General features: G+C 35.4%; 1 protein-coding gene across 1 annotated transcript in view; it reads right to left on the reverse strand.

Moving 5' to 3' along the window:
* Positions 1 to 21180, reverse strand: part of LOC145266449 (uncharacterized) — a 303389-nt gene that overhangs the window by 203754 nt on the left and 78455 nt on the right. Inside the window, exons 10-11 of the mRNA XM_080122125.1 lie at positions 16104 to 16268; positions 3906 to 4067 (exon numbers count right to left, since the gene is read on the reverse strand). Of these exons, the coding sequence (XP_079978251.1) occupies positions 3906 to 4067; positions 16104 to 16268 (327 nt within the window). The remainder of the gene's footprint in view (positions 1 to 3905; positions 4068 to 16103; positions 16269 to 21180) is intronic.

Here is a 21180-nt window from a genome sequence, read left to right on the forward strand (position 1 = left end):
AGGTTTTCCAGGGTGGGGGGAAGTACTTAAGGCAACGCTTAAGTAGTTTTGTAAGTATAGGGGCAAATTCTGGTTGAAGCTTTTTTAACACTATAATTGAAATGCCGTCAGGGCCAGTTGCTTCACTGGAATCAAGGTTCTTGATTAGCTTGGCGACCTCACGCACAGATATTTGTATGTTGTATAGTGTGTTGTCTGTTATAGGAGGAAATACGGGGAGTTGATGGCTTTCGTCGCATAGGGTAGAATTAGCTGCAAAGTTCTTGGCAAATAGTTTGGCATTGTCTGATGCTGACGAGATGACCTCAGGTTCATTGATGATGTTTTCGATAGAACGCGCACTTCTGTTCAGGATCCTGTTTGCTATTTGCCAAAGCTGGTGGGAACGAAGCCGCTGCTCGACTACTTTGGATTTAACGGACTGAGCATATAGCTTTCTTGCATTTTTATTACTCTTTTACAGTGGTTGCTGGCAGTCCTGAAAGCAGCTTTAGTCTCAGTGCATCTATTACGTTGGTAGCTATGGAAAAAGTGATTTCTGTGCACGATGGCAGAAGCACATTCTGGAAAGAACCATGGCTGGCTGTTAGGTTTTTGTTGGAATTTTTTAGATGGTATGAATCGGTCTATGCCTACAATTAACCATTCGGTCAGGTCTGATACTATAGAGGTCACATCATTTTTAAACATGGAATGCAGAGGTAGATCAGATGTAAATGTAATGTATATATATATATATATATATATATATATATATATATATATATATATATATATATACTGAAAGCAGTGATAAAACAAAATAGTGTTATAGTAACATATTTTGTCACAGAAACGCAAAGATTATGAGGGGGAGACATGCTGAAACATGTTCCTCTGTTTTACACCAAAACATCAGTCTAAATGGTAGGGCAGGAATTCCCTGGCACGGAATGGGGCACATCTTATGTCAGCTTCTCATTTTGATTGGCATGTCTATCGAATCACAAGAAACTTATTACTTAGGAGGAAAGGTCACAGAAATAGTTAGTGGCGAACGAGGTGAGTGAGAAAACAGATCGGGACAAAAAAGGTCCTTGCCGACAAAGCAAGATATTTCGATAGCAAGTCGTGCAAAGGAGAATTAATTACGAGTCTATCTTTTCAGTGAAAATAAATTGCGGGGTTCAAAGCCCTCGAAGAGAAAATCGCCATTGTTCATAAACTTTACACCTACACGTATACCAGCAACGAAATATTTTAACTTCACCTCGTAACATTTGCACGAGATATGTTCAAACTTTAATTAAAAAAAAAAGCAACACAACAAAGAAAGGGAAACGTTTTTCCTAATTAATTTTTCATCCCTCATTTTTCATTTAAATAGATACAAAAAAAGTAAATAAATAAAAATGAAACACCATAATATTACGAATTTCAGCAGCGAAAGATTCAATCACGTAGAAATACACTTGCGCCCAGAAGGTGCCTGCACATTCTTTTTGTTTTGGGTGTTCTATTTTGTTTTTTGTTTTGTTTTTTGTTTTTGTTGGCATTAATAGTTTTGTTCTCACGTCATGTAGCCTTTCTCACGTTTCCTTTGTCGTTGAACGTTTTTTAATAACTATTACTATTCATTTATGTAGTACAAGACAGATTATATTTGCTGCGCACTTGTTGGCACAAGTCATTTTTACGTTCCTCCCCGCGAACACCAGAAAAGAAACATAAGTGTTAATAAAACACTGCATATACAGGGTGACTAAGAAAAAACAAAAGCTAAATATGCTGTAGAGTGGAGAAAAAAAGGCCAAAGACTCTAGTGTTTTGATGTGATGTTTTGAATATAATAAACTAGTTATAACCAAAGTTTCATTTCATTCGGACATAGACTAAGAAACGGGGCCTAATTAGAGTTGGGGCCCGTCTTTCTTTTTTTTGGGGGGGGGGTCACCCTGTAAGAACTGTCTGTGGATGACATGTGTGTGTGTGTGTGTGTGTGTGTGTGCGTGCGTGCGTGTGCGTGTGTGTGTGTGCGCGCGAAAAGATTGATACGAGAACACGTTGCAGAAAAGCGTCCTAACCTCTCTCTGTCTGTTCTTTTCCCTGTCCATTCTCTTTTTCTAGTGAAAAAGAAACTTATGCGCGTTCTGTCTGGCTGTTGTATTTACTGAGTGTGAATGAGAGCGGGGAGACTAACACCATTGAACATCACTTTTGCTAATAACATTTTTTTTCAAATTTTGTCTGTATTTTCCGTTTCATTCTACCTTATTTTATATTTTATTTAGTACATTTGTCTTCAATTTGATCATTTTTCGTCAGTCTTAAATCCTGAGCAGATGATGAATATCGTCGAAACGTAGATTAATCCACGCTGGGATTTTTTTCTTATCTATTATAATAAAATTGTATTTCTGTCTGATTGTTTTTCCACAAGTTGATTAATATATGCAAAATATACAGTTTCACAAATTAATATTCATAGAGAAAACGACTTTAATACAGTTTTATTCCCTCCTAATTTATATATATATATATATATATATATATATATATATATATATATATACATATATATACTATATATATATACTATTTATATATATATGTATATATATACATATATGCTATTTTTATATACCATATATATACTATATATATATATACATATATATATACATATATATATATATATATATATGTATATATATATACTATTTATTCAAAGAAATCACTAAAGTATTTGCCTAATTTACACATTTAATTAAAGAAAATTCATTTTATTTAATAATTAGCTTGGTGTTATTAATCGATTTTAGTAATAAAATTGTTTTAATTGTTGGATTTAGAAATATTATTTAAAGTTAATTTATTTTATTTATTTTACTCTGCTTTATTTTTAATTATTTGCTAAAGCCAAGATTAATTCAGCTTACTTCCGTTTATTTAAAAAAAAGTTTCTGAATGTATTTCAAACTCAATTCGGCAAAACGTGGCTCGCAGCTGTAAACAGAGGCACATTTAAAGAAAAGCACAGAAATGTAGGTATACGTCGATGTCGGAATACCCTGGCCAAATCACTGTTAATAAAATCGTCCGCGCATATTAAACTTAAAAACCGATTCGGAAACTCGAAAACAAAATGAAACGAACTTTATTTTATTATTACCAAGAAAGACGTATTTCCTCGTTATTATTTTACTATTTCGTCATCTTTCTGATTAAAATGTTTCGTTATCCTTCTTACTAAAATAAAATTGTTAATTCTTTCATTTTTTTTTTCATGCGTCGTTGCTAATTATTTTTTATTTTATAAATTTCCAATGTTGCTTTCATTACGAAATTGTTTTATTAAAATTATATTTTCTTCTGCAGACTTTTCAATAAATGTTTTTACAATTATATATTGACACATTTTTATACAATAAATGTTTTGAATCTCAAATATTTTGTATTCGGAAAAAATTATTGTTATTTGTCGTATTATTTGATCAAAAAGAAACTAGTTTTTTTTATTTTTCGTTATTTATATATTTCATTTGCAGTGAAAAAGAATTAATGAAAGAATTAATAATTATATTTTATTTTAGTAAAAAACACGCCGAAATAGTAATTCATTTTTACTAAAATAATAATAGGTACGCATGAGAAAAGTTTATTCAATTTTGTTTTCGAGTTTCTGATTCGATTTATATGCGCGGATGATTTTTTTAACGATAGTTTGGCCAGGGTATTTCGACATCGACGTATGCTGAAATGCGTGCGTTTGTGTTGTACCACTCCCCGAACACTCGCAACTTTGTCTCCTGATTGAATTGGGAATTTGCCCATGAATGACTTGGGATTAAAATTATTTTAGTTTAATTAAAGTTTTAAATTTTGAAAAAAAAAAAAAGATTTAAGAGAATGGATCTTTTACTTACATATACAGTCTGCTTGGCTTTTTGATTGTGTCGATAAGGTTGTATAGTTTTCTGGACATTCAAAGCACAAGCCTGTGGTGACATTCGGCTGATAATAACCTTGCAGACAATCTTCGCATTCATTGTTTGCAGTGTTTCGGAACGTTCCAGCTGGACAAATTCCTGTGAAACAATTCAGTGATAAGAAAGACAAACATTAGACAAACAGACAAATCATATAAACGCTTACTATGTGTTTAGACCAATCATATATAAACGTTTACTATGTGTTTCAAACTTCAATGGAGATAGGCCGATCATGTGACTTTAAAAACTTCTTTTTAAAGAGTTTAGGAAGTCAGGTAAAAAGTATTTCATTACTAGCAGGACCTGTTAACCGGCGTTGCCCGGTGGAAGCATGATACTCCCACCTTATATAAAATAAAATTACAGTTGTTGTTGGTGGCCACTGTCGTCTCTGGGCGATTGTGGATACTGGCAATTGTAGCTGAAATGAAATAATTTGGCTTCCACTGGTGATACTGCTGGTTCGGGCGATAACCTGCAGATACTGTTGGATTCTAAAAATAAAACGCAATTAAGGGAATGCGTAAATTAGTATGAATTAATATAACTACGAAAAATGGCCCATTAGAATAATAATAAAAAGTAAAAACAGAAGTTTTCGAAATTAGGGATTCTCACTGTATATTAACTGTTTAGAGTGGTCGAAATCAGTGGTAGCAGTCCTAACTGTTTCCGTTTGTTGTTCAAGTCTTCTTCTTTTCAACTCTTCCACGAATAGTAGCAAATTAAAATCCAGTTTTATATCATCTTTTTTAACGTGTAAAACAATACAATTACGACTTTTCACTTCTTTAAGTAATGTCATGTTAAGAACGGCTTTCGGAATAGACACCACCACGTTGCCTATGTTTAGAACGGCTTTCGTAGTATTTGGGGTGGAAATATTTGTCCCAAATTTAACCGTGATATTCGTTGTCAGCATACCCACTCGCTAATATGTAGGTAAAACAAAAAAAAAATTGGTGAGTGGCAGTGTTTGTAGGAGAGAAGTAGATTTGCATATCGCGCGTGCGTACAAACCTGACAGCCAGGGCATAATACAGGTCTTTATATCTCGAAAACTACTTGTCTTTCAAAAGTTTAAATGAAATTTTCTTAATCAGCATAGTCGAAAACCCAGAAAATCGTCATTCTGGAAAAAAAAGAAAATCAAATAAAAATACTCCACAGAAAGCAAAATTGGTATAAGCACAGATATATACCAAATAAGTGCTTTCGTAGACAATGAAATTTACGTTAAAACTGAAGTCTAGGTAATCGCTGAAAAATATCAAAGTAAATAAAATCGTCCACAGAAATAGTAAATGCAAAAAAAAAAAAAATATCAGAAAACGCAAAGAAAAACAAAACAAGTATAGCATCCTATAATGGTCCATAATTGCTCCAAAACCGCAAAATAAATATTGCTATTCGTAAAGGTTTCTCTCTTTTTGTCTCTCTTTATATATATATATATATATATATATATATATATATATATATATATATATATATATAAAGATTTAAATAGAATGTGCGGAAATTTCTCGAGAGCTCTTCCGGTTTTCATCTCGTCATGAAAAAATCGATAGCATACAAACAATATTATTGGCGAAATTAAAGAGCACTACGGGGGAATTTGGATGCGCCAAAATTAAGAAAAAAAAGACGATTAACAGAAACTTGTCACAACGAGGGAGAAAAAAAAACGAGGGAGAAAAAAAAGAAAACGAGGGAGAAAAAAAAGAAAACGAGGGAGAAAAAAAAGAAAACGAGGGAGAAAAAAAAAGAAAAAAAACCGAGGGAGAAAAAAGAAAACGAGGGAGAAAAAAAAAAGAAAACGAGGGAGAAAAAAAAAAGAAAAAAAAACGAGGGAGAAAAAAAAACGAGGGAAAAAAGAAAGAAAACGAGGGAGAAAAAAAAGAAAACGAGGGAGAAATAAAAAAGAAAAAAAACCGAGGGAGAAAAAAGAAAACGAGGGAGAAAAAAAAGAAAACGAGGGAGAAAAAAAAAAAGAAAAAAAAAACGAGGTAGAAAAAAAAAACGAGGGAAAAAAGAAAGAAAACGAGGGAGAAAAGGGTCAAAGTTCCCCAAAGAGAAATGTTTTTGTTGTCTCCTTTTGTACTCATAAAGAAGATTTTAATGGTTTTTTGAGTCTGCTCTCTGTAACAAATTCCCCCGTAGTGCTCTTTAATTTCGCCAATAATATTGTTTTGTATGCTATCGATTTTTTCCTGACGAGAGGATGGCCGAAGGAGCTCTCGAGAAATTTCCGCACATTCTATTTAAATTTTTATATAAATGCTGTACCTCTAAACATATATATATATATATATATATATATATATATATATATATATATATATATATATATATATATACTAGCGTGGGTACCCGGCGTTGCCCGGGTGTTTGGAGGTGTGTGCGCAGGGGGGGGGTAAAGACCTTCTGAAAAAATCGGAAAAACCCAAGCAAAAAAAAACAGCCAACTAACGTAAAACTTTTTTTTAAATCGGGAAAACAAACCTCCCCCCCCCCACAAAAAAAGGACGGCGTTGCCCGGGTGTTTGGAGGTGTGTAAGTGAGGGGGGGGGGCAAAGAAGCAGCGAATTAATAACCCTGTTTAAACTTGTTTTTCATAAATTGAAAAAAAAAACAAATAAAACAGCGAACGGACGTAAAACTTCTTTAAAACAATCGGATAAACAAAAACCCCAAAAAAGGAAAAAAAAAGAAAAACAAAAACAAAAAACACGGCGAAAACCGAAAAAAAAAATGGTAAAAATAACCTCGTTTCAATATTAAATGTTTAAAAATCGAGAAAAAAAGTATATCTGATAACTGGGATTGAACTGAAATCTTTAGATATCTACGCTGTTACTTAACCCATCGCGCTATAGACGCGTGGATGGAAGGAGGTCGGTTTTTATAACATTTAAAACGAATTCAATGTACAACGTCTTTTGCGCGTAATGACGCATGCGTAAAGCAATCTTGTCATGAAGATACCATTTTTTTTCACCCCTCCTTGTAAAAAAGAGAATGGTTAAGGATGAAAGAATGAATGATTTTGCCCAATTTTTCGATATTTGTCGTCCAAGATGTGGAGCTTCAAAATGATACCGAACTTGTGAAAATCCGTCGCCGCTGTCGAAAGTTTTTGCGAGACATACAAACACACAAAGACACACACATTTTCGCTTTTATATATAGACTAGCGGGGGGTACCCGGCGTTGCCTGGGTGTTTGGAGGTGTGTGTGGTTTTGGGTAAATCAAAACTCCGGGGAGGGGGGTAAAATAAAAAAGTTTTGGTAGGTGAGTATGAGGATCAAACCCGAACCCTTGAGGCAAAGTTGGAAATTAAAGTGTAAAAAAAACCGTGCGACGTTAACCACTGGGCCACCGCGACATACAACAGAAACACGTTTGAATTTATTTATTTAACTAGCTACAATAAAAGTTAACTCTGCTGCTTCTATTTGACCTTATTAATGAGGTCAAATAGAAGTAGCGGACTTAACTTTTGTTGGGTTTGTTTACCCAAGTTTGACTGTTTTTTCCCCAAGATGTTGGGGAGGGGGAAACCAGCTCCCCATTGTCCAGATTGAATAGCAACTGTCTGATATAAGGAGTTTGTCCCCACATTGATCAAAGCTGATTGCTTCTAGAGATTTCCCGGCGAGATGCCGAGAAGACACCGTTTGAAGTTAGTTTCACTTTGCTCTTGACATATCTAAAGCCTTTGATAGGGTATGGCATAAAGGTTTACTTCATAAGATCGCTAGCTATGGTATAGCTGGAAAAGTCTTCTCAATTATTAAATCATTTCTTTCTGATAGATTCATAAGAGTAGTAGTTGAGGGGCAAAAATCAGAAGCTCACAATATTAATGCCGGTGTCCCTCAGGGATCCATCCTGGGCCCAACTCTTTTCCTGATCTACATTAATGATCTTCCAAATCATATCCTTACATCATTTGTAGACATTTATGCTGATGACACTACCATTTATGGTACCACATCTAAGACAGTAAACGAGCAAGTTCTCTCCAATTCTCTCTCCTCTGATCTTGAGCACGTAGTACAATGGGGAAAGGAGTGGCTGGTTACTTTTAATGCATCTAAAACCAAGCTTCTCTCTTTACATCATCAACATTCTAATCCACATTTGTCATCAATTGAAATGAATGGCTCTCGTCTTCAGGAGGCCTCAAGTTTTGACAAGCTTCTGGGCTTGACCATTACTCCTGATCTTAAATGGAACACGTATATCAAATCTGTTGCCAAGGCCGCTGGAAAAATGGTGGGATCTTTCTATCGATCCAGTAGATATCTCACTGCTGATGCTATTCTCTATCTATATAAGAGCCAGGTACGTCCAAGGATGGAATACTGTTGCCACATCTGGGCAGGAGCTGCTAGAAAGAACTTGTCCTGCCTTGATAGAGTTCAAAATAGACTTCGTAGCCTCGTAGGAGATGTCCTTTTCTCCTCCTTGCAACCTCTATCTCACAGAAGAGATGTTGCGAGTTTGTCTCTGATGTATCGTTATTTTCATGGAAAGTGTTCAACTGAGCTTCAATCTATGGTCCCCCCTCGCCAAACTTTCACAAGAAACACTCGTCTAGCTGTAAACACTATCAATAATTTCCCCCACTCTTTATCTGTGCCTAAACCTAAACGTAGATTCCATGAACAAAGCTTCTTTCTTAGAACTGCACGCCTGTGGAATTGTCTTCCGTTTTCCTGCTTTCCGGCTGACTACAATATGGTTTTGTTCAAGTCTAAAGTAAATAAGTTCTTGATGAGCCGTTCCATATAAGTTATTAAATTTAGCAAATTTTCATTACTAATGATTACTATATTGACCAACTTCTACTGTACACTCTTTAACCCTTATCCTTGAGTGGCCTCTGGGCCTTGATAATGTGGTGATGCCTTTGTAAAAAAAAAAAAAAAAAAAAAAAAAAAAAAATTTATACTAAAAAGCAGGACAAACAAACGACAGAGCGAAATAACGAGAATCTCATAAAAGTCGACGTAAATAAATCTAGAGGCGACCCGTGTTCCCAAATCCTAGATATTATTATATAGGGAATATATAAATACTTCTAAGCGATAGTAACTCCCCCCCCCCGGGAGCGTGTGCGAAAAAAGCCTTTGCGAGACAGACATACATGAAATGGCCACACACATTTTGCCTTTTATATATATAGACTAGAGGGTACCCGGCGTTGCCCGGGTGTTTGTAGGTGTGTGTGGTGTTAAAAAAAAGAACTCGGTGGGGGGGGGGGTCGAACCCGAAGCCCTGAGGCGAAGTTTGAAAATAAAATCGGCCAGCCAGAATGAGTTACTGAAAGATGTTTGAATTTATTTAAGAACGAAATTGACAGTTGCGCGGCCGGAATTCGTCGAACATTACGACGACGACGACGTAGGTTTGTTTGTTATAAGCGAAGTAAAAAAAGAAAATAACGTTAACACTTAAACGGGGAAAAAAACTAACGTAACGCAAACGAACGATGAAAACAGAAAAATGAACACGTGAAAAATGGCTTCAATAAGTCTCTTTTAAAATTTAAAAAATCGGTGGTACCCGGGTGTTTTTGGGTGTCGCTAATAATAAGCAAAGTAAAAAAAAAGTAGAAAAACGAAACACTGGTTCAATATTTAAATTTACAAAATCGATTAAGAATAAAAGTCGATTAAAAATTCGAGTGTTAAAACCAGCAAGTTCGTAAACACAATGTACGAAGTCCGTCCAACACGGACTACGCAAGACATTTCAGAACGTTACTGCTTTTTTGAAATGCAATGTCATTTATATTAGGTTGAAGAGTTCTAATGTACGACGCTTCAAGAATCTTTAATTTTTTTACATTATTTTCCCGTTGTATAATTTTTGTGTTGTCAACGAGGACCTTTCTAACATTGGAGGGGGGACAGCTATGTTCTTTTTTTAAATGTTTGTAAATCGCGCTTGTGTCGTTAAGGTGCATAGTTATTCGCCGGGACAACGTTGTTGTTGTATGCCCAATGTATGTATTATTTTTGGAGTTACATTCTCCAATAGAGCATTTAAATTTATACACTACATTGGTTTGGTCCAACGTTTTTATCACCGGTGAAGAGTTGTTTTTTTTTTTTATTCTTAATCGACTTTTATTTTAACTCATCACTGAATATATATATTTTAGTTTTCATTTTTAATCCTCATTTTCGCAATCCTGTATTTTTAACACCTGATGATGATTCATGGACGAATCGAAAGCGCTCGTAACAGCAACATGTATGGATCCTTTATTAATATTTTTGATTTTGAAACAAAAAAGACAATACGAAAAATTGAAAAATTGAAAAAAAGAATTATAAGAAAAAATGTCTCCGTTGTATTTAATAATATTTGCTTGAATATATATATATATATATATATATATATATATATATATATATATATATATATATATATATATATATATATATAAGAAATTTATTACTGTGAGTCCAGAATGAGTTTACATATTGTTTCAACTAGAGGAAGATCCCCAAAGAGAGGAAATGTCCAACTAGCATCGTCAGAATTCATAGATGGGTATTTCTAACACGCGGGTAGGTCTGTCAATTGAGGTACGTAAGCACAAATTGAAAAATATGTAAATATTTGCAAAGAAATGCGAGAAAAAATATATCAATGGATGCAAAAAGGTTACATGTTTTTATATCTTTCTATTATAAGGGTGGTGCAAAAATGAATTCTGACGATGCTAGTTGGACATTTCCTCTCTTTGGGGATCTTCCTCTAGCTGAAACAATATGTAAACTCATTCTGGACTCACAGTAATAAATTTCTTATATACTGCTCTGGCTACACATTGAGCACTCTATTCCGGTTTTTCACCACTGGTAAATAAATAAATAAATATATATATATATATATATATATATATATATATATATATACACACACATCATATATGAAATATCCGCATTTTAAAACTGATAAACTATTTTTGTAGTTAACTAGATTGTATGTTTACTTTTTTGCAATACCCCTATAATACAAAGCTATAAAAATACGTAAACTTTTTGCATTGATTGATTTTTATCGCATATCTTTGTAGATAACTAATTTTTATAAGTTATTATCTACTTTTTTGCATCACCCTTATAGTTAAGGTCGTACCGATTTTATCGTCCAATTACCTACTCTACAGTTTGAACGTAAATTTCATTAATAAGAGAACCGAATTAGATGGAGTATTTGATTTTCATTTCTTTTACGGACTGATTCTCGAAATTGCGCACACGTTAACTTATTTTTTATGGTGGGGGTAAATTTATACATTAGGCCCAACTTTACAATTTTCTTTAGAATGAGAACCTTTTTAAGGTTTTCCACAATGATGATTACGAAAATCTTATTCAAATTTTGCGGAGATAAGAAGTAACAAGGACGAGATATAAAGACCTGTATCATGCACTGTAATTCACTGACTGCCAGGATTGTACGCACACGTGATAAACTCCTCTCCTATCGGCTCTGCATCCCCAAATTTACTTTCTTTAGATTTGGGAGACTTATTCCCCTCCACACACACACACACACACACACACACACACACAAAAAAAAAAAGAAAAAAAAAAGGTGGTTGTCTACTTTGAATACTTTACATGGGAATGTTGGAGGTGTCTATTCCGAACGCCGGTCTTAAGATGGGGAGGTTGGTGGTGTCTATTCTGAAAGCCGTTCTTAACATGGGGAGTTTGGGATGTCTATTCCAAGCGCCGTTTTTGACATGATAATACTCAAAAAAGTGTAGCGAAAAAAGTCGTAATTATTTTTTTAAACGTTAAAAAAAGACGACATAAAACTGGATTTTAATTTACTGCTATTGTATTATTACTACGAAACTTCTGTTTATACTTTCCATTATTATTCAATCAGACTAGTTTTCGTACTAGTTTACTTTTTTGTTGGGGGGAGACGGGATTCCACCGGGCAACGCAGTTAACGGGTCCTGCTAGTTTTTAATAAAGTGTTGTATAAATAATGGGGGCTCCTAGCATTAAAAAAAGACAATATTTACAAGTAGTATAAGACGAAAATGGAATGTAAGGCTAGAGACGTTAGTCTTTTGGGGGGAGCAATCTGTAGTAAGACTGAGAAGCAATCCTGACGAACGCCAAAAACCAAATTGCTTGAATTCGTAGCCTCTTTTTTTTCAAGTAATTTTTGATACACTCTTTTCGTTACTTCCTAAAGTTTACATATAAAAGTGAGAGGTGCAGGCAAGTTGCAAGAGAAAAGCTCTCAATGATTCACATATCAGCCTTCATCAACTTGCAACATACTAACAAGAACTAGATTAACCAAAACACAAACATGCACAATGCCACGCTGCCAAATACTCGCATATGTATATTACTTACACATGCCTATTTACGCTATGAATATTTTAACTTGTTGCTATTTACAAAACATTCTTTACAAAACATGTGTTTGCACGTAATTGAAAGTAACTTTTATATTCTTGTATCATGTATCGAATGTTTTGTTACAAATTTTGTGCTTTATGAAATTACAAAACTCTGTTCATGTTTTAAGTTAGTACTTCCTTATTGGTGGCACTTCCCTTGAAATTCCTATAAAAATATCCGAAAGCTAAAGACACAAGGAATTGAACAGCCGGCTGCATGGAAAAAAAAAACTCAGAACGTACGCTCAACAACCTTCTTCCTCATGCCTTTAGCCGAGAGAGGTGGGAGGCAAGTTGCAAAAGAAAAGCCCACAGTCATTCACGTATCAGCCTTCCTAACTGGTGACCCTTCTATTGTTTTATGTTAAATTTATTCCCACTTTATTATGCATTCACGTCTGTATATATTGTTCATTTGCTTTCGTTCAGTAAAACACAATTTTACATCTAATTTACCAAGGCCAGGGACCACAAAGTAACGGTGGCTGAAAGTAAATCGATCATAGAATTTTAAATGTAACTATGTAAAAGAAGCCAGGCCTGCTTGATTATTTCCAAAGGATATGAGGGTGTCCTCAATGTGCTGTCTTCGTCTAAGGTTGTATTTATGTTTGGTTATGACATTATATTTTTTGTGTGTTAAATTAAATGTTTAAAGTGCGTTATTAATGTTACCAAGAGAAATGGCTATATTGTTTGTTTTTTTCTATACTAGGGAGTCACCACTTATCAAGGCACGAAGGCCACTCGAGGATAAAGGGTAATGAATGTAAGATGGTAGTTTAGTAATCGTTAACAATGTAGATTGAGTAGAATTTGGATTATTTAAGAGAGCAGCTCAACAAGAACTTGTTTACATTGGACTTGAAGGCTACCGTATTGTAATCGGATGGAAAGTATACCAATGGAACAGTGTTCAACAATCAGGCAGTTCTAGGAAAGAAGCTTTGTTTATGGAATCTGTATTTAGATTAAGGCACAGATAGAGAGTGGGGAAAGTTTTTGTGAAAGTTTGGCAAGGCGGCCCATAGATTGGAGCTCAGACGAGCACTTACTGCGAAAAACAAAACCATAAACAAGACTGAAATTAAAAAGATTCTTGAATAACGAGAATGAATTTTTGTTGTTGTTTTTTAACAATAAGTTTGTGCATTTGGTATTACTAAAAAAATTAATCGAATTAGAAAACAAAAACAAAGCTAAAACTAACGGAAATTTCCGGAGAAGAATCGAAACCTCACCTTGTTTTTTATTTATTTTTTTTTGTTAATTATTTTTTTAATACTCCAAAAATATCATTATCAATAAGAAATGTAACGCCTAAACACTAGAAATATAAAAATTGTAATTAACTGTAAATACACATCGGAATTTTTTTTTTGCGGGAAAGAGGAGGCTGAAAATCTATCGTATAGTCATTTTTATTTATTTTTCTTATTTTATTTCAAAATGGTTAAATCATTACGAAAAATGTAATCAATAAAATAAAGAAATTTATTAATTTTATCGAAAACTGTACTTCCGTTCTTCAAGAATCTTTTTAATTTCATTTTTTGTTGTTTTTATTTATTGTTTTGTTTTTGAGGGAGATATAGTTTTTAAAAAGCTCTCCCCCTCCCTAAATTATATTTAAAAAATGTTAAAATTTATTTTATTTTGGAGGGGAGGGGCTCTTTTTAAATTAAAGCTACCTCAATATTTTCTTTAATTTTCTATTTTAAGCGATTAGCGAGACGGCCAAGATGCGATCCTCTCATGTCGGACAGTTTTTTGTTCTAAAGTAACACGCAACAAAACTTGTTTTTAACTGAATAAACGCTTTAAAATAAGTTAAACCACTAAAAACTTAAAAAGCTTGGTAGTAAACGAACAGTTAGAAAAATCAATTTTATCTTTTTAAAACAACAGTAAACGAGCAAAAATATTTTTTTAAATATTATGGAGCATGTAGTTCCCTTCAAAAGCAATATCTTCTTCAAGAACGGTCATAAAAATGTTTTCAATCTGTATCTATTCAATAATGAACCAGTTTTCTTACCTCGCAAAAATGAATTAGTTTTCCATGGACGAGTTTTCCGGGCACTGTTTCTTCAGCACGTCATATCCCAAGCTAGATTCTAGATATTTGCTACATATGCCTGCAGAATTACGGCATTTATGTGTTGATAGAGGGGAAGAAGAGGAAGAAAGAAGCTTCGAAACTCGTCCGATTTTTTCTAACCGTTTATTAGAGCATGTATACAGTTTTAAATATTTCAGCGTGCTTATAAATTCTTGGTGGGGGTGCTTTTCACCAATATATGATTTGTTGCTCACTAATATGGCATCGAGAAGCCCAACCAAAAGCTACGGAAACAGATAGAGACCAAAAATGCAAACGCCAAGTATTCGACCTTTACTTGCTTCTGTTCCGGTTATGTATTTAGTTTCTGTCAAAAATCAAAATGGCTGCCACCGATTATTTTACTCAATCACTATTCATGGGTAAATAAATTGGATTAAAACGTGTTTTAAACATTAAGTATATTTTAAAGCAAATAGGCCACAAATGAATAAGTAAAGCAATGTAGATTGTTTTTGACTAATTACTCAACTGCATTTATTTTTTATTTTTTAAATTGTGTCAATAATAGTAATGATTACCTGGTAATTATTATTGTTGCGATAACGTGTTCACACGACAACAAACGTCGAATCTAACTTTTTTTTGCACGTCCATAATTTCGGGTTTCTTGCTAGTGTCGATTTTAGTGACACTTGACCAATATCTATCATCGTAGTCATGATGTGAAAAGAACCCATGATAAGGCAAATACATGATGAAAATCAGTTAAGTTCTGTGTGTGTGTGTGTGTGTGTGTGTGTGTGTGTGTGTGTGTGTGTGTGTGTGTGTGTGTGTGTGATACAGTTACATAGTGTAGAAAGAGTTACGTCAATCCTCAGCGATTTTCTTCTCGGCTGATTGATTCTCACCCGGTGTTGACCCCAATCTCTTACTAATCTCTCTTGAGGGTACTCACAGCTGCCAACTGTCCCAAACTGGACGCTGTCCTCAACTGTAGTAAACATAAGACTGTCTTTAAATTGTCTTTAATTGTTATAATCTGCCGCAAAAATCATTGCTGCTCGCCAAACTGATTATAAACTAACTCTAAACACATTGACTTCTATTGTTTGGCACTTTGTACTAAATGACTGCTACACCTTGATTACCAATCCTATTCAGCTTCCTTTCGTGTACCTTGGTGAACAACTTCCTCTCCATGGTTCTACTGATGAACTTATTTCCTCTTTTTTTATTTCTTAACACGTGATGAGGGGTAACGTTGATAGTATCTCATTGCTTATTGGATGAGAATGTCTAGGGAAGGTATGGAACTGTTACATAAGGTTTCAAATATAAATGTTATTGTAACTTCAATCTTTTTCTATAATGAGACGTTTTATTTTTTTTTTCTTTCTGATGAAGTACAAAAATACTTTAAAATGTATGAATCAGTTTAGAAATACTGATTCATAAATTTTAAAGTATTTCTTTTACTTTCCAGTTTGAAACATTTTTCCTTTTTTCTTTTTTTAACTTCGCCAATTCAGGCACTGCCAAAGCGTAATATTTTCCATGATTTTTAAAAGAAGGCGTACACTTGTTATAAAGAAACAGTTTTATAATACTTACGTAATGGACATTCTGTTCCACCTTCTCCGTCCGTTGTGAAATTTTCAGGACATTTAGTACAGAGAGCAAATGGGTCAAGCAACTCTAGAACACGGAAAAATCCCTCTGGACATTTAGAACAGGTATCAGCCGCGTTTTTCTTTTCAAAGCCCGATTTACAATAAGCTATAAAACAAAAATAAATAAGACAAAATTAAAATATTTGGAGATTTTTTCTTCTTTTCTTGTCCCTATTTACCTGTCTTCCCACGAGGGCAGATTTAGACACAAGATGGATTTTTAATGTGAGAGAAATCCAGCTCTTAAAAAAGGGCATTCTAGATTAGCACATGCCTCAATTTTGAAAGACCTTATTTTTTCACACAAAATAAGGCATATTGCCAATGAAGCATGGAGAACTACTGTGCTAAGGACCGGATTTAAAGGGAGGCATCCTAAATAGAGAATTGGCTAGCATGTTCACGTTAAATTTAAATTTCTGCATATTGGTATAGCCAGGCAAATAGGGTGCAGGGAGGGAATTTTAAGAACAAGCGATCCAATGAAAGAAACTATTAGAGTAGAAAGTTCCGACATCAAGGAACTTTTATAGTAAAGGGGTGAGATTTTGCTGCTAGTTAAATAGACCAGAGATACCTCCATCAAGGATGTACAAATACAGTAAATTCATTCGAAAAAAAAAATGAAATCACTTGTCAAACAAGTACAGGGATGAAAACTGCTGCGATGTGACAGGGAATGGAGATTGGCAGACAGTAAGAGATTCATTAAGCTATTAGGTAAAAAAAAACCTCTTTTTTTGTTCCCTATCTAAAACTAGTCGGTGCACCTGCCCATATACAGCAACAATACTCAATGCATAGACGAATTGTGTCTTTATAGAGATATAGGGTGCTGGCAGATGTAAAAAGTTTTCTAACCCTGTAGATGGAGCCTACATTCTTTGCAGTTGACTTGTTATTTATCTTTTCGCGAGAGCAGTGAATTGGGAGCAACAGTAGTCACTGAAGCGACATGGTTTCTATGGAAACCAGTCATAAAAAGCGTTGCTTACCTCCTTAGATATTTTTACGATTTTTAACACTAGAAAATTCATCATAACTTTTGTTTTACTGAACAGAAAATTGAAAAAAAAGCAAGCAAACTAAATGCACCCACATCCAAAACAATGGCTGAACCATATGAAATAAAGTATAGTCTGTTAACAGGGCCATAAGTGAATGGGTACATTCAATGCTACGAACATAAAATTCATTTCCTTTAACAATTATAAGAAACTTTTCCAACCACCGATTGCAATGGCCAATTGCTCTCTTGCCAAGAGATCAATGTTCAAACACGTCGACTAACATTCGTGTGTGTGTGTGTGTGTGTGTGTGTGTGTGTGTGTGTGTGTGTGTGTGTGAGAGAGAGAGAGAGAGAGAGAGAGAGAGAAAAGATGTTTTCTCTGTGATTTTTTTTTACATAGGCATCACCACATTATCAAGGCCAAGAGGCCACTCAAGGATAAGGGTTAAAGAGTGTACAGTAGAAATTGGACAATATAGTAATCATTAGTAATGAAAATTTGGTAAATTTGATAACTTATATGGAACGGCTCATCAAGAACTTATTTACGTTAGACTTGAACACAACCATATTGTAGTCAGCCGGAAAGCAGGAAAACGGAAGACAATTCCACAGGCGTGCAGTTCTAAGAAAGAAGCTTTGTTCATGGAATCTGCGTTTAGGTTTAGGCACAGATAAAGAGTGGGGGAATTATTGATAATGTTTACAGCTAGACGAGTGTTTCTTGTGAAAGTTTGGCGAGGGGGGACCATAGATTGAAGCTCAGTCGAACACTTTCCATGAAAATAACGATACATCAAAGACAAACTCGCAACATCTCTTCTGTGAGATAGAGTTGCAAGGAAGAGAAAAGGACATCTCCTACGAGGCTACGAAGTCTATTTTGAACTCTATCAAGGCAGGCCAAGTCCTTTCTAGCAGCTCCTGCCTAGATGTGGCAACAGTATTCCATCCTTGGACGTACCTGGCTCTTATATAGATAGAGAATAGCATCAGCAGTGAGATATCTACCAGATTGATAGAAAGATCCCACCATTTTTCCAGCGGCCTTGGCAAGAATAATGGTCAAGCCAAGAAGCTTGTCAAAACTTGAGGCCTCCTCAAGACGAGAGCCATTCATTTCAATTGATGCCAGATGTGGATCAGAATGTTGATGATGTAAAGAGAGAAGCTTGGTTTTAGATGCATTAAAAGTAACCAGCCACTCCTTACCCCATTGTACTACGTGCTCAAGATCAGAGGAGAGAGAATTGGAGAGAACTTGGTCGTTTACTGTCTTAGATGTGCTACCATAAATGGTAGTGTCGTCAGCATAAATGTCTACAAATGATGTAAGGATGTGATTTGGAAGATCATTAATGTAGATCAGGAAAAGAGTTGGGCCCAGGATGGACCCCTGAGGGACACCGGCATTAATACTGTGATCTTCTGATTTTTGCCCCTCAACTACTACTCTTATGAACCTATCAGAAAGAAATGATTTAATAATTGAGAAGACATTTCCAGCAATACCATAGCTAGAGATCTTATGAAGTAAACCTTTATGCCATACCCTATCAAAAGCCTTAGATATGTCAAGAGCAATTGCCCTAGAAAGGTTGCCTCCGTCGAGAGATTTGCTAATCCTATGAGATATAACTGTAAGCACATCTGCTGTAGATCTAGCAGAACGGAAACCATATTGAGTGTCACTAAGAAGGTTATTTTTGTTGAGATGTTTGATTACTTCTGTATTTAACACAGATTCCAACAACTTACTCATGACGCACAGGAGACTTATTGGCCTGTACTGAGAGGGGGATGAGCGATCACCTGAATTCTTAAATACAGGGCATACTGATGAAATTTTCCAGGGAGATGGGAAACTATTTTCCTTAAGACAACGTTTAAACACTTTTGTAAGTATGGGCGCTAGTTCAGGTTGAAGTTTTTTGAGTACTATAATTGGAATACCGTCAGGGCCAGTTGCTTTACTGGAATCAAGGTTTTTGATTAGCTTGGCAACATCACGTACAGATATACGTATATCATATAGCGTGTTTTCTGATACAGGAGGAAACATTGGGGGTTGGCGGCCTTGATTGCAAAGGGTAAAATTAGCTGCAAAGTTCTTGACAAAGAGTTTGGCTTTGTCTGATGCTCACGAGATTACCTCAGGTCCATTGATAATAGTTGGGATGGAGCACACGCTTCTGTTCAGGATTCTGTTTGCTATTTGCCAAAACTGGTGGGAACCAAGCCGCTGCTCAGCTACTTTGGACTTAACAGATTGAGCATACAACTCTCTTGCATTCTTTATTACTTTCTTACAATGGTTGCTGGCAGTCCTGAAAGCGGCTTTAGTTTCCATACATCTATTACGTTGGAAACAGTGGAAAAAGTGATTTCTGTGTGCAATGGCAGCAGCACATTCTGGAGAGAACCATGGCTGGCTGTTAGGTTTTTGCTGAAACTTTTTCGAGGGTATGAAACGGTCAATACCTATAATTAACCATTCCGTCAGGTCTAATACTATAGAGGACACATCCTTTTTAAACATGGAATGCAGAGGTAGATCATATATAAATGTACGGAAGCTATCCCAGTCAGCCTTAGTGTATCGATATACTGTACGATGGAGAGGTACGTCTGGGGACTTATTACATTTCATTTTTATCTTAATTGATACAACAGAGTGGTCGGAAGAGCCAAGAGGCGACAGAACAGAAACTGAACATAGTTCAGGGCAAGTTGTGAGAAAAAGGTCTAGTAGGCTCGCATACTGGCCATCATTGTCGGGCACACGGGTGGGTTCCTGAACAATCTGAGTGAGGTCATAGGCAATGGAGAAATCATGACAGAACGTCCCCTCATCATCGGTCTTGTTAGAGTGGGTCAACCATTCGACGTTGTGAACATTGAAGTCACCACATACGTGAATGTTAGCTGAAGAATAAGCAGATAAGACTTGGTCAATTTTCTCAGATATGCTTTGAAAGATAGTAACTCCGCTGTTATGGGGGCGATAGAGAGTAAATATATATGCCGTTGTGTGAGCTAATACAACCCGGAAGCACATATAGGGTAAGTTAGGTTCTTCCCTGGAGATGTCCCTACCACATGGAAAGCTATCCCTAATATAGGCACATATTCCATGCCCATGGCGATCTTGGGGGTCAGATTTAGAAGTTAAGTTAGAGTATCCTTTAATTACGAACTCTTCTAGGGAAATAGCCTGTCCAATGCCAGTTTCACTTAAAAATAAAAGGTCTGGTTTAGTCTCCTGTAATTGGGTTTCAACCTCTGGAAGGTTAGAACGTAGACCCTTGATGTTGGAGAAGGAGACATGGTAGTAGGGGTCTACGTTGGAAGTTGGAGAACCGGGTTTAATCGTGTATTTTTTCTTGAAATTTGTCATGATGAAATTTTGGAATTTGTGGACTAGGTCATTAGATTTACTTAGAGCAAGACAGAGAGGGGAAACTAAGAGAAAAAAAGAAACGAAGAATTTTTAATTTTTTTATTTGTAGCTAATGATAAGGTGAAGCCGTAACAATTACCCACTAGTATGGCATCGAGAGGCCCCACCAGAAGCTACTGCATGGTCCAGATTCCATTCACCAAATGGCAATACAGTAGCCCCAGTACTTTGCACCTGCTGATAGGACAGCCTCCTTAGTGGTTAATCCAAGGTTCGGGTTCCTGACTATCAGGCGGATAACGTCAGCCCAGACAAAACGTTTACCTCCAGCACCCTTACTAGTGACATGGCTACAAGGATAGACATAGAAACGGAAAATTTCCGCCATTTCTGCCAACTGTTCGCGCAAAATACTGCCAACCTAGAAAACAGCTTTTTCTTCTCCCTTTGTCAGAAAAATCACTCATTAAAAAATGAGGACTGAGGGACAAATAAGAAGAAGCAAGAGTAACAGGAGCTGCCGATAACGCATCCACAATGCGTTTTGTACTCTTCATTAAAAAAAAAAAAATTATTAAGTATTCTACTTAATAAAAGTCCAACAGACGT

Source organism: Euprymna scolopes, chromosome 41 (genome assembly GCF_053919585.1).
Source record: "Euprymna scolopes isolate OS-2025 chromosome 41, ASM5391958v1, whole genome shotgun sequence".
NCBI classification, from domain to species: domain Eukaryota; kingdom Metazoa; phylum Mollusca; class Cephalopoda; order Sepiida; family Sepiolidae; genus Euprymna; species Euprymna scolopes.